Here is a 14335-nt window from a genome sequence, read left to right on the forward strand (position 1 = left end):
TTGCAACAAACATATGATTCAACAACATTTGTGAAAAAACACTCAACAATGAGACAAATTCAGTTTTTATTGGCTGCTATTTACATGGTGATATATATATATATACACATCTTAAATGACTGCAAAATGTTGCTATATTATAAATGCTGTGTTGTAGATTAACCAAAATGAATTTTACCACAACATCAAGCTGTTCAGTCCATTATTTTTTGCCTTCAACCATGATGATGTGATAACCAAACTTTGTTTTCACAGGAGGATCAGTGTATACAGGTTTGTCCATAGTGCTGATGGGTAGTGCAAACGCTGCATCCTGAAATGGTCCCACCATTGATCCTCTTGTCATCCAGCCAAGGTCACCCTGTATGCAAATCACAACTTTAAAACTACACAAGCCGTTGTTAAGGTTGATACTTAAAAAAAAGCATAATTTGAATAACAATGAGTAGTACTAAAACATACTTTAATCAAAACTGTAAAATTAAAAGTATACACATCTGTAAAGGTACTAGGCAACAGCTTTTCCCAGGTGAATTAGATTTCTACCTCAGTGCACAATTTAAATTATAACAGTACTATTACAAACATATATTCTTAAATATAACTTGTTTTAAACCAAAATGATACAGAACGGCTGTACGTTAGTGTTACTGAAATTCCCTAGAATAATATGGGTTCAGTATCCAATGCAAATTAGACTGAAGAATTTTCCAGCATGGATAGTGCATTGAATGTCATCTGCTGGTAAAAACAAATAGTACCCATAGAAACTATAGGATTTTTAAAATTCCACATCATGCAAGTCACATTACTGCTACTAATCCACTGTTTTTATACATAAAAAATGTCTTACGCCTTGTCTGGCTTTGTCCTCACTGTATTGTGCTGCCACCTCACTGAAGCGCATGCCAGACTTGAGCTTCTCCATTGCTTCCATACACTTACCATGCTTTTCACACAAAATATGCCGAACCTATAAGAAAATAGGCCAAAAAAAGGGAGAGATACATAATCAACAAAAATGTTATTCATTTAAATGGTGATTTGAAAGTGACTTCATATCATTCATTTATAGGTGCTTGAGACATATTTGTTCAATCACTTGCATATTGTACTATATGAAAAATTCCACAACATGATGTTAATTTCAAGTTAATGTAAAGCAAAAATAGAAAGTGCCAACACAGGCTGTTAAAATGTAAAATTTTTATTCTAATTTCATGTATCAATATGATGTATATTATATACACCTTCATAAATGAACATCAGTTATGAACAACCTTGACTAATTTATTCATATAAATAATTTAATATTCATATTATCACACAAATGTATATTCATAGAAACTTAGACTTAATTTGTAAATGCTGGTATACAATATATAACATTAAGTAACAGTATACCAGTTATTTTACAATCATTCTGTCACTACTATAATTAAAATGTACAGCATTTGTAAGTAGCATTTTTTATGCAGAATACAGTATACAGATGTTTACCTTTACAGCTGTACCTCCTTTCTGAGCCTTCTCCTTCTTATCACTGTCTCCACTGCCTGAAGCAGCTGCCCCTGTCCCAATACAAATGCATGTTAGCGTCTAAAAAGTACAACTATGCAACTAAGATAATACCTGTAGCTACACTTGATATATTAAGCGAATCACACATTTGGCCACATTTCTCGCGCATTTAACACATTTAGTTAAGATACAATAACCCGAAATATTTCATTAACACTAGCTGGTCTTGTGAAAAACGAGACTAAATCGACAGAAGTACAGCAGAGTGTAACAATGTTTAGCATCTGTTAGCCACAAACACTGCAAGCTAGCTAGCATATCAGCATAACTATTAATGCAACAGTCAAATTATATGATATAAACTTCGATATGGAGTCATTTGTTAGATTTTATTCATGCAGCATCATATATCTGTTGTTTACCTTTAGCACCTTTGCCACCCTTTCCTTTTGGTGGCATTTTCTATCTCCTCGTGTCGGATGTGTGTTTCCACTTAAACCTTAGCTAACGTTAGCACACACGAGCTAGCTAGTAGTAACTCTCAGATTCCCACGCGGTTAGACTTTCTTTTCAGCTAACAGTAGTACAGTATACGAGTGGTAAACGACACATGCAAATACAACAATTGGGCCAAGGTAAAGAAACTATACGACAGTTTAAATGTATAACTTTGCGCATATGTGAGTGGAAAGGACGCGCTTGAGTACACTGGAGAGACACGAACAGTTTTCGGTATTTTCACTCCAGTGACAATTTTTTTATGGCGATGACCAACAGATGTGTTAATATTTTTAAATTTATTATTATTAATGCATTTAAAATAAAACAGATTATAATAATAGGATTGTCAATGACATTTCTGCGCAAATGTGCCCAGCAAGGATGCTCCTGAACAACCGCAGCCTACTTTTTTTTGTGGAAAATATCTATTTAAAAAAAAAAAAAAAATCATTCAAATGTTATCGGTTTTACGCATTTATATTTTAAATTACGCATGCATCCCTCAAATTAAGCACGTAATTCGCCTTTCGGAACGAATCAGATTGCCGTTTGTTGATAAGTAGCTGTTGCCATAGTAACATAAAGACAACACAGCCGTCTTCTTCTATTGACACAACGAGTGGCAACGACGCATTATCTTAAAAACAAAAAAAACATAAATTAGACTAGTTTTTGTCAATAAAACAAGATGACTCACAGGTAATACAGATTTTAAAGATGTTTGTTTTCCAAAACGTTCGTTTCACCTTTCAGTTTATAAGTAGATTTACCGAAGGCCTACATATCTGGTGTTTTCTTTAGACAGACCATCTCTTATACAGAAGATAAGTGGCTATAATCATATCCAGCTCTCAGCGGGACAAATTAAATGTTCCTGCGACCAGCAAAGGAATAATGTTTAGTGAATTGAATAGTGAGTGTTATGGAGAAATATGATAAAGTCCTGACTCTTGGCAGAGGAGGAGCAGGTGTTGTGATGTTAATGAAACATGTCGATACAAAGAAATTATGTGCAGTCAAGAGAATACACGTGGACAGTTCCCGAAAAACACAGACCAAAGATGTTGTGTTGCAAGAAGCTGATATTCTCAGGAGCTTGAAGCATCCTCATATTATAACATGGATTGACACTTTCTTTGACACGACTAATGAGCATATTTACATTGTTATGGATTATTGTGATGGTGGAACACTGGACGACCACATTAAAGAGCAGAAGAGTGGCGAATACCTTGCAGAATGCAAAATTATGGACTGGTTTGTGCAAGTAGTCATGGCCGTCAGTTACATCCACTCTGAAAAGATCCTTCACAGAGATATCAAGCCTTCCAATGTTCTGTTAACCAAGAGAGGTGTGATAAAGCTTGGAGATTTTGGAATATCAAAGATTATGAACAACACGCTCGATATGGCCTCCACTTGTGTGGGAACCCCTAGCTATCTGAGTCCTGAACTCTGTCAGGATGTCCCATACAGCACCAAATCTGACATATGGGCTGTTGGCTGCCTTCTTTATGAGCTTTGTGCCCTCAAACCAGCTTTTGAAGCTAAAAATCTCCTGAGTCTGTTTTACAAGATCATAAAAGGAGAGTACAATACGATCCCCCAGAGATATTCAGAAGACATTCATACATTAATCGAGAAAATGCTGTCCTTGGTTCCTGAGAATAGACCGAGTGCGAGCAACATACTTAGCATGACCTACATGCAAGAACATCTGGGAAACTTCATCACGCATCAGGAGAAGGAACTGTCAAAGGTGAATGCTGAATCCAGACCTCAAACAAAAGAAGATATTAATGGAGAAATGGCATCTATGGAAAGCAGAACAGATAGTGCCACAGCCGTCTCTGACAAGACTCTGCAAACAGAGACATCATACAGTGCTGAGGAGGAAGTGGCCCATGAAGGAACAGAGTCTGATTATTCAGAGGACTTTGACGAACATGATAGCTATGCCTCCTCAGAGGATGTTTCAAGGGAAGACGTGTCCTCTAGCCTTGCCAATGTAGCTGAAGAGGCTTTTGTGGAATCTAGTGGTAAGAGTGCGTTGTAATCATATTAATATTTTCCATTGTTTTATTATTATTTTGAGTTGTAGTTTGAGTTGAGTTGTAACAGGCGTTTTTCCTGGCTTTTCCAACACCTTTGAGGATTCTCTGCATTTATTTTTCTTCTCTTTTGACAGTTGTGTCTGAAGATGAAGATATCTCTGACTATCCAGATGACTTTGAGGAAGCTGAGGATGATGACCTGGTTGAAGTGGTCAGCTACGCCAGAGATGCCATGAACTGCGTTTCAGAGAATGACGCATTTGATGTGGAACTGGAGCTCAAAGATGCAGGTGGTTTCTCTGTCACGATGAAAGTGTTAAAAGAGAAATACATGGGTAAACATGCACATTTTAAGTACATTCTTTTTCTTCATTCACTTGATTGTGTTGTTTTTTCCTTGTGTCTTAATTGCATTTTACTTCAGTGATGAATTTAAATGCTTCATATTTAGTTTTAACAGTTAAATTAGATTTTTACATGTAAAAAGTGGTACATGTAATGATTATCATTGTTTCAGAGCATTTAAAATAACTCAAATAATTGAAAAATGTCACATAGGCTTTGTCTTGCGTCATAAATCTAGTACATCTGCTGATATCAGAATAATTCTGGGTACTGTTTGCCAACACATCTGGTTCTCAGAGTGTCTTTGCATACACAGTAAATGCTTTTCTGCTTTCTGGATTTATAGAAGATGTTGGCGCTTCGGTCTATGAGGAAATCAGCGGGCACTTTCTAAATGGCCTCACGCCAGAAGACCTGCAGCCACAATTCCAGCACATGATCGGGACAGACCACCTGGAGACCTGCTACCTCATTTTCAACCTTGACCAAGAGACCACATGCTGAATCATGTCTGTTCAATTAAGAGAACGTCGTTTTCTAGCATTTCCTAATGAGTCATTCTCTAATGGTGAACCTCAGCAAATGCTGGCATTAGAGTATAATAGAGCGTTTTGTAATACATGTAATCATACATGAATTATAATTAATATTATGAAATAGTGAGGTCTTGTAGATATTTGACATCAAGAAAATGGGAATTCAGGACTCCTTTGCAAGTGTTACCTTGTTTAACCAGTAGGTGGCACTCTATAGTAAGAAATTGTGTAGTCTTGCTTTAACATACCAATCCAGAAAATGAGCATATCATAGTCTCCCTTCTCGACACTATTAGTCACATCACAGGGACTGAGGTATAAAACTACTGCATTTTAAATTCACTATATAGTGAAAGCAGAAATTCATTATATCAGTCGCGCCCAGTCAACTACTTTTTCAAGTGATTTAACCTAATTTTCTGCTCAGGCTGAGAAATGTTCTCTTAACATATCCGTTAAACAATGCTTGTAAATATATAAGGTAGTGGAGAATATCATGTGAATATTTCCTGCTGTGATTTCACTGCACTAATGCAATATAAAACAGAAGACATTTGCTGAATTTGTAAATTTATGGGGCACAGCTGCAGTTGTTTTCCACTTAAGGCGTTTTCCCTTAAACTTGTCCAGATTATTCCAACAGGGAATTAGTCAGTTTGATCGAGAAACTACCATGTGTAACTGTATGAAAGACCCTGTTTTGTATTTCATTTAAGAATGTTCACAATCTGCCTCTAGAGGAAAGTGTGTTATCAAGCCAGCGTTAGCATGGGAAATCTGGATAAATTTTTTTTTTGCCAGTGTAAGATGGCATAGATGTCCTCACATAATGAGGTTTTGGCTGTAGATCTCTATAAATGAAAAAACAAAATTGTATTGATGACAGACACAAACTCTCAAAATTGCATCAGTAGGGTCTGTTTTTATATTGTATCATGGTGTATTTAAATAAGCTTCCACAAGTATGAGAAAGGCCCTTTGGTAAAGACATGTGAATCCTTGTTCATCAAAAATCAAGGCCATGTTGATGTCAAACCGAGTGTGTCTTTTTAAAGATGTACAGATGCAGAATACCTCTAGCCACCAACTTACAAACTTAAAAAAAAACTTAGGTTAACTGCTGTAAAGAAAAACAACTCAGAACATTAAAAATGTAAAGTCATTCCCACAAAATACATTTATTTTTCATGTTATGTCCTGGAAAGAGTAAAGCACGGATTGAGGAGTCATTCAGGATAGAGCTTTAAAAAATGTTTCCATAAGCCTGATGGATTTCAGTGTGTTTCTTTATTTATCCATCTATGCATTTGTATGAGTGGATGAGAGTCCAGAATAGATGCAGACAGGCCTGAGACCGCTTTGAGTAGCAATCACCTCTGTGTCTTGTCACTTTAAAACCTGTCAATATTTCATCCATAGTGAAACTAGGGACTGGAAGAGCTTGTCACTTGTATCTTCAGGGCTTTGTACTAAGTTTGATGCATTATTGATTGATTGCTGCATGAGTGCTCAACCCTTCAGCTCAAATGTGCTTTCTTCTTGCTTTTTTGTTTGCATATTATTCAAAAATGAGGCTAGGGTCCTAATTAAGAGTCTTTATTTGTTTTTGAGTTGGAGTTTGTGACACATCATTAGAAAGGAAATAAAAAAGTTTCTGAAAAATGACAAGTTGATCTTTTCTTTATTCACTCGTTGTGTTGTTGTTTTCCTTGGTGTGTCCTAATTATATTTTTTACTTGATGAATTTAACAACCTTGTTGAATTCAAATGTAGTGTGAATAGTCAAATGAGATTTGTACATGTTGCTATCAAGGTTGCAGTGGTCTAAATTAATATTTGGAGAGCATGTAAAGACTAAAAATGTTATTGTTTAAAATCATTTAAAAGAATTAGTAGAATAAAAGTTTAATAGGAATAAATGTTTTTTTCTACATTTTATTAACATTATATTTTATGTAAATATAGATAGATAGAATATTTTAGAAATATTTTATTTTTAAATTATATATAATATCAGTATCGATGAATTATATACATCATTTAAAAAATATTCTACATATATTTTTTAATGAAATTGAATATAATATCTTGATACTGTACATTTATGTGTGTGTGTGTATATATATATATATATATATATACAGTGATGTGAAAAAGTGTTGGCCCCCTTCCTGATTTTTTTTTTTTTTTTTTAACATAACTGTGGTTTATCACACCTGAGTTCAGTTTCTCTAGCCACACCCAGGCCTGATTACTGCCACACCTGTTCGCAACCAAGACATCACTTAAATAGGGCCTGCCTGACAAAGTGAAGTAGACCAAAAGATCCTCAAAAGCTACACATCATGTTGAGATACAAAGAAATTCAGGGACAAATGAGAAAGAAAATAATTGAGATCTATCAATCTGGAAAAGGTTATAAAGCCATTTCTAAAGCTTTGGGACTCCAGCGAACCACAGTGAGAGCAATTATTCACAAATGGCGAAAACATGGAACAGTGGTGAACCTTCCCAGGAGTGGCCGGCCGACCAAAATTACCCCATGAGTGCAGCGACGACTCATCCAAGAGGTCACAAAAGACCCCACAACAACATCTAAAGAACTGCAGGCCTCACTTGCCTCAGTTAAGGTCAGGGTTCATGACTCCACCATAAGAAAGAGACTGGGCAAAAATGGCCTGCATGGCAGAGTTCCAAGAAGAAAACTGCTGCTGAGCAAAAAGAACATAAAGGCTCGTCTCAGTTTTGCCAGAAAACATCTTGATGATCCCCAAGACTTTTGGGAAAATACTCTGTGGACTGATGAGACAAAAGTTGAACTTTTTGGAAGGTGTGTGTCCCGTTACATCTGGCATAAAAGTAACACAGCATTTCAGAAAAAGAACATCATACCAACAGTAAAATATGGTGGTGGTAGTGTGATGGTCTGGGGCTGTTTTGCTGCTTCAGGACCTGGAAGACTTGCTGTGATAAATGGAAACATGAATTCAGCTGTCTACCAAAAAATCCTGAAGGACAATGTCCGGCCATCTGTTCGTGACCTCAAGCTGAAGCGAACTTGGGTTCTGCAGCAGGACAATGATCCAAAACACACCAGCAAATCCACCTCTGAATGGCGGAAGAAAAACAAAATGAAGACTTTGGAGTGGCCTAGTCAAAGTCCTGACCTGAATCCTATTGAGATGCTGCGGCATGACCTTAAAAAGGTGGTTCATGCTCGAAAACCCTCCAATGTAGGGATGAAACTCTAAAAGTGCTGAACGTCTTAGCTGGTAAAACATCTACGTGTTGAATCACCCAATAATAAAATGTGACATTCTGTAGTTTTGTCTCATATTCATCTTTTAATCATATTTGCAAATGTCTTGACTCCACAGCCAACAGATCAATTTTGTCTTTACTGTTCCAATACTTGTGGAGGGGACTGTATATATATATATATATATATATATATTCAAGGAAACATCAAGAAGTTTTAACATACAATGAGCTTTGTCTATTATTGCTGTTTTGCAAAAATCTCTTTCTTTTCTTATATGCCATGTTTTTTTTTTCTTTTTTGTCTGGCGAACAGCCACTTTGTGAAACATATTCAGGAAAATCATCTTAAACAGTCATGATATTCCAAAGAGAAAGGAAGCTCCAGAGAGAATGGGCGGAAACTCAGGCAAACATGTTTCCCCTGACCTTTAATAGACAGCACATGTCTAGCCTACATCGGTGTGAGATTTCTCTGCTAGATAGACTAGATTAGCATACCAAGCTGGATGTTTAAATTCCTCATTTTCTTATCAGAAAATATTTTTATGGAAAATATTAGTTCCAGCAGTACTGTAAATCTAACCCACTTGACTAGATTCATTCAAGACCATAGGAAGGAACTAAAGAAAAAACATGCATGAGAGTAAAAAAGTTTTGTTCCTCTTCCAAGCAGCAGAATACTACAAACAATAATAACCTCCAGGCTGACTGTTTTTTGTCAGAGCTCTAAAATATTGATGTGCCATTGTTTCCGGTGAAACAGGCTCACTGGAGACTAGTGAGTATTAGAGAAGTGAGGTGGAAGATGGTGACAGTAGCCTGCACTCAAACCTGCTCCAGATGCGTCTCCAGGGATGGCACAGATCACAAACCCCATCTCCCTGTGAAAAGCAGCCCTATTCTAACCCAAGACCAGAGGGACTAAAAGCAGCACTGAAAATTACTATAACTCATCAACTACAACTGTGTATGAAAGCAAATTGCTTTATCCAGCGGAAGAGTAAAAGCCACATGTACAGGAAAGGTTGATGGCACTTTACCTGATCTCACCATCTTGAGCAGACGCTTGGATAAAAATAACTACGACAACAGTTGTCTGAATGGCTTATGTCAGGATTGTACAACATGCATCTAACCATGAAACAGTACAGCAGAGATTTATACTACAGTTCAGCTGTTAAATATAGTCTTATAGGTGTTACTACTTTGAATAACCATATGCTCCAATTAAATGTTGCTCAGTTTTTTAGATAATATCAGCTGATTGCTATAGAAGCCTGTTTAGGCCTTAGAATACAAGAAATTAAAAAAGAAAAAAATGCAATTGTCTCAGTTATTTAATAACTTATTCTGTGATTTTACATGTTGCAATATGACTTTTTTTTCCTCCACAATGTGATTTTAAATATTAAACGTGACTTTGTTTCTTGTAATTGTGACTTCACTCACAAAATGAATTTATATCTCCCAATTGTGGTTTATTCTTACACCGTGACTTTAAATTTGCAGTTGCAATGCTTATTCTCATAATTGTGATTTTATAACTTTACATGCTGCAATATGATTTTATATCTCCATAATGTGACTGCAAATCTTACAGACGTGACAGTTCCTCATAAATAAGATTTTTATACCTCATAATGTGACTTTATATCTCTGAATTTTTATTTTTATCATAAATCTTGCCATTGCAATGTTGTTTTTTTCTCATAATTGCAATTTTGTAACTCACATAGTGACAATGTAATGCAATATGATTTTATATCACCACAGTGTGACCTGACATCCCACAGCGGCAACAGTTTCTCATAACTGCGCTTTTATAACTCACAATGTAATTTTATATCTCAGTTGTGATTTTATCTCATAACTTGACTTAAAATTTTAATTAAAAGTCTCAAAGTTTCTTTCTCATAATTTAATTTTTATAACTCATAATGTGATTTTAAATGTCACAATATGATTGTGTATCTCCACAATATAACTTAAATCTTGCAATTGTGACGTTTCTTATAACTGAGTTTTTATAACTCATAATGTGACTTGTTGCAATATGACTTAATATCTCCCAATTGTGACGTTATATCTCCACAATGAGACACACAAACAGGCTTTCATAATGTGACTCCTTAACACACACTGTTTCACATTAACAGAGGGACTGTAAAGTGGGAAGTTTACTAAGTACTGTAAAGAGTGACTAGAGAACAGCACTCACATTTCCCCTCACCCTGCATGACACGTTAATCACAAATGACCAGGTCGAAAGCAATTACATGTTAGAAAGCGGTGTCATGGCACATAATTTCACTTTATTACCTGACATGAAGGAGACCTTGAGGTGTGAGTCTCGGTTCGATCTCCGCCCAGTCTTAGGGTTGCGGTGGGGCTATTGTAGATGTCCTTGTAAATGATCAGAGTCAACAGAGTGCACTTTATGGAGTTTGTAGTGTGCTCCTGAGCGGATTATCCAATGACGAGAGGTGAACAGGGTCTTTATGCCCTTCAGACGTAAGCTGAAACGTAATGTAATTTCCAACTTTATAAAATTGATTTCAGAGTGCAAAGCTCTGACATTGACACCCTTGCCACATGAGGGATTCTGTTGATATTATCACTGAAATTTGGTATTTTAAGTCATGCATGGACAGAGGTTCTCTGGTCTCAAGGGCTGTATTTTGTCCTTCAGTGACAGTTATCTCACGGAGAATGTATTTAAAGGCCCCCTAGGTTAGATTACGGGATGCAGGATCAATTTTTCCCCTCAGATCCAATTTATTGGAGGTCCAGTAACACTCAGCACAATATTGTGATAGTACAGGGTATTGGTCCCAGTCTGCTATTGTGGTTGCTGGTCCGTAATCTTCCCGTGAAGGTATCTCACAGGAGCTGGATCCATATCTCACAATAAATGGTGCAGAACAATTTGGACCACTCAAAAGTGGAGTGTTTGATATACTGGAACAGTAATAGGCCTAATGCGGTTTTGTGATCCCTCAGGCATCTCTTCAACATTAGGATCTCCTCGGTGTTTGTTTCTGATTCACACGTAATTCACAGTGAAGCTCTCTGACATTTGAAAGCTTAGAAGCTTATGCCCGTAGAGGAACATGGTAGCACTTTTCTACTTCAGATGGCATTTGTGCGCGGTTAGACCTACGAATGGCTGAAAAAAACTTTGTAAAACCAGTAGGTGGCGATTTTTTATTCATACTACACACATTCATACCAGACAGAACATACATATACTGTCTTCATGAGTGAGCCATTGAATCATTCACTGAAATGATTTATTATTATTTAAAAACACCACTACTTTGTATTGCTCAAAGATACAACAGTGTTGTTTGAAACTATGTTCATCGGCAGCGCAAAAAAGTAACTGTCAATATGTATCTAAAATGTACATTTCTCAGCAATAACTGTGTAAAAGCAACATCACTCTTGAAATCGCAAACTCCTCCTAACTGGATTTAGATCCAGCATACATAAGGCCATGAGAGCTCACGATGACAACAACCTCTAAAAATCAATAAAGATTAAAAGTTGGGAGAATGCAGGAGCTTTGTTTCAACTGAAGTTTAAATCGAATTTAATATTGGACGAAGACAAGCAGATCTGACCTCCGCAGTGACCAAAAACAGCTTTCGTCCTTCCAATGGTTATCCCTCTAGTCCTAAACCATATTCTCCACAGGCCACTTCATATTTCATTTTACAGCAGATTCAAGATTCAAGATTTGTATTTGTCACATACACAATTATACAGAGTATAACCAGCAGTGAAATGTAGGTCAGCAGTATGAAAACCCGCTTTTTTCTCAATGGGTGTTGAGGTTTTGTAAGGGCTTTGGAAGCGCTCTCACTGGGGGAATCCCAGTCGCATGGAAACAGCAGAGATTTTGAAGATATGTCTTGTCTAAATGGAAGATCTCTAGAAGGAACTTGATGGACAACTGCACTTTCATTCCAAGATTTCGATCTAGAAATGTGCTGTGCTTTCACCTACCACTGCAACATGAGCAGAAACCAGCAATATATTAATACTTTCTTTTAAATTACAGGAAAATATCAGAGTTCATTTTTGTTACTTTGTTTTTCCATTTATTGACAGAGAGCTCTCCTGTCCCCATGTTGAGAGAAATGCAAAGTGCAAAGGCATTGTGTGTGCTGTCTGAATATGACGCTTACTGTAGTTCCAGACTAAATGTGAACATGCATTTACTCATCTCAGTTGCACAAAACAGATTCAGCATTCCACAAAATTAATAAAAACAGTGAAATGCAAATTAATAATATGACTCAAACCTGCAATAATATTATCAAAAAATTAACTAGTTTCTTTGCTGCTGACCTTCAATGATGCAATTCAACCATACTAATAAGCAAAAATGACTTTAGATAAACATAAAAATGACTTTTTATGCTATTGAGAAGAAAGTGTTGAACTTTTTTCCTCATGTCCTATTCTTCATGCAATACAGAATGCCAGCACAGTCGTTTGTTTGACCTGTGCCCTCTATTGTACAGATGTAAATTTACATTTCATTCAGCCTGAGGCTTATTCATTTCACTTTTGGTGTGAACGGGCTTTTACATTTGCCAAAAATAGCTTTTTTTATATTAAAAACAAGCAAACAATCCTAATGCCAGACGAGGAAAAGTAACGCAAACGTAATGCAACATTACTTTCCATAAAAAGTAACTAAGCAATTAGTTACTTTTTTGGGAGTAACGCAATATTGTAATGCATTACTTTTAAAAGTAACTTGCCCCAATACAGCTAACGTCCAACTAAGGGGGTGTTTACACTGTTTTTAATTAAAAATGTTAAACATTTTGTCCATTTATTTACATGACAATGGCATTTTAGGGGCTTGAAATCACAAATTATTGCAAACAGGATTCAAAGAGCATGTTTTTGAAACCGATACTGTTATCATCTCTGTGTAAACTATGAAAACAGTGATGTTATGCACATATGTATTACATGTTCAGTCTATAGGTGCAGGCATGTAATGTTGCCTGTTAGTTGGGTTTTATGGGAGATAACATTTCAGAATAGTGAAAAACTAAATAAATGTCTAGAAGGCAAATAAAGTTCATTACTTCAACTTGAATTTGCCATTATCGAACATAAGAGAGTGATGATGGCAGGCATCTTCAATGTGCCAGAGAGCGAATGCTCATAACCTTTTCAGCCCTCTCTTGCATAATTATGCCCGAGGGGAAAGCAGACAGACACTTTTAACAAATAACCTGTAACCCACGTGAGCATCTTTATGCTTTTTTAATCTCAACATCCTTAATCTAAACTCCTTTAAAAGCCATTGCAGCTGAAGCAAAAGATGCTTCAGATGCTCTCTCAGTATGACTGTCTGTGATTTACCCAGCCTGCAACAGTGTGACGCGATCTGTGGTGCAAATGATCTAATTAGTCAAATATCTTGACTACTCAGACCCGAGAAGTCTGCATGTCTTGCTCCTTATGGTGGAAGCTTGTCAATTAGAGAGTTGTTTGCTTCGGCTAATTGTGAATGTGTGAAGGGTTCGTGTCCTTTTCAGGAGCACAGAGGCCGACAGCAGGAGGCTGGGAAATAAGCCGCCCTCGTTTGGTAGAAAGAAGATGTCACCTCCAGGGCTTGAGGTCAGGTCAACCTCTTTTTCACCACTCTTTCTCCTTCAAACGCTGTTTTATCTTTTCATTGCCACAGGAAGGAGATGAATCACAGTGAGTGAGGATATTTCAAATGGGGTTAAGGAAGAATGATGGCTTGGTATAACCACCTGCCACTAATGGAGGTGCAATATTGACAGTAAAAATATGGTACATTATGGAATTAATTGATATGAAATTGATTCAACTGATACAATCAAATTGCAATGAATCAGAGTTTAGAGCCGACTTAAGATCGATGTGCAGATAATTGAATGAAGTGAGATAATCCAGATTGAAAAACCAGAGTCAAGAGACCAGAAACAAACAGCAGGTGTTGAGTAGTTTTTAAAGGAACTTGTAGAAACACATGTACGTATAGTTTTTATTTAATTTATGAATAAATAAATAAAAAAATCCTGTGGTGCAAAGCTGAATTTTAGGGCAGCCATTACTCCATTT

General features: G+C 36.5%; 2 protein-coding genes across 2 annotated transcripts; one reads left to right on the forward strand and one right to left on the reverse strand.

The window, feature by feature from the left end:
* Positions 1–50: 50 nt before the first annotated feature.
* LOC306853162 (peptidyl-prolyl cis-trans isomerase NIMA-interacting 4) lies at positions 51–2583 on the reverse strand. The gene is made up of 4 exons (XM_079390365.1): positions 1944–2583; positions 1501–1571; positions 854–973; positions 51–361 (listed from the first exon to the last, which is right to left on the reverse strand). Exons 1-4 carry the CDS (start codon positions 1978–1980, stop codon positions 203–205), a joined length of 387 nt encoding a protein of 128 aa, XP_079246491.1. The 5' UTR covers positions 1981–2583; the 3' UTR covers positions 51–202.
* A 20-nt stretch (positions 2584–2603) lies between these two features.
* nek12 (NIMA-related kinase 12) lies at positions 2604–6614 on the forward strand. Its single transcript, XM_079390366.1, has 4 exons — positions 2604–2721; positions 2824–4061; positions 4211–4411; positions 4768–6614. Exons 2-4 carry the CDS (start codon positions 2945–2947, stop codon positions 4923–4925), a joined length of 1476 nt encoding a protein of 491 aa, XP_079246492.1. The 5' UTR covers positions 2604–2721; positions 2824–2944; the 3' UTR covers positions 4926–6614.
* Positions 6615–14335: the final 7721 nt, after the last annotated feature.

The sequence above is a fragment of the Barbus barbus genome (genome assembly GCF_936440315.1).
Source record: "Barbus barbus genome assembly, chromosome: 33".
Taxonomy (NCBI): Eukaryota; Metazoa; Chordata; class Actinopteri; order Cypriniformes; family Cyprinidae; genus Barbus; species Barbus barbus.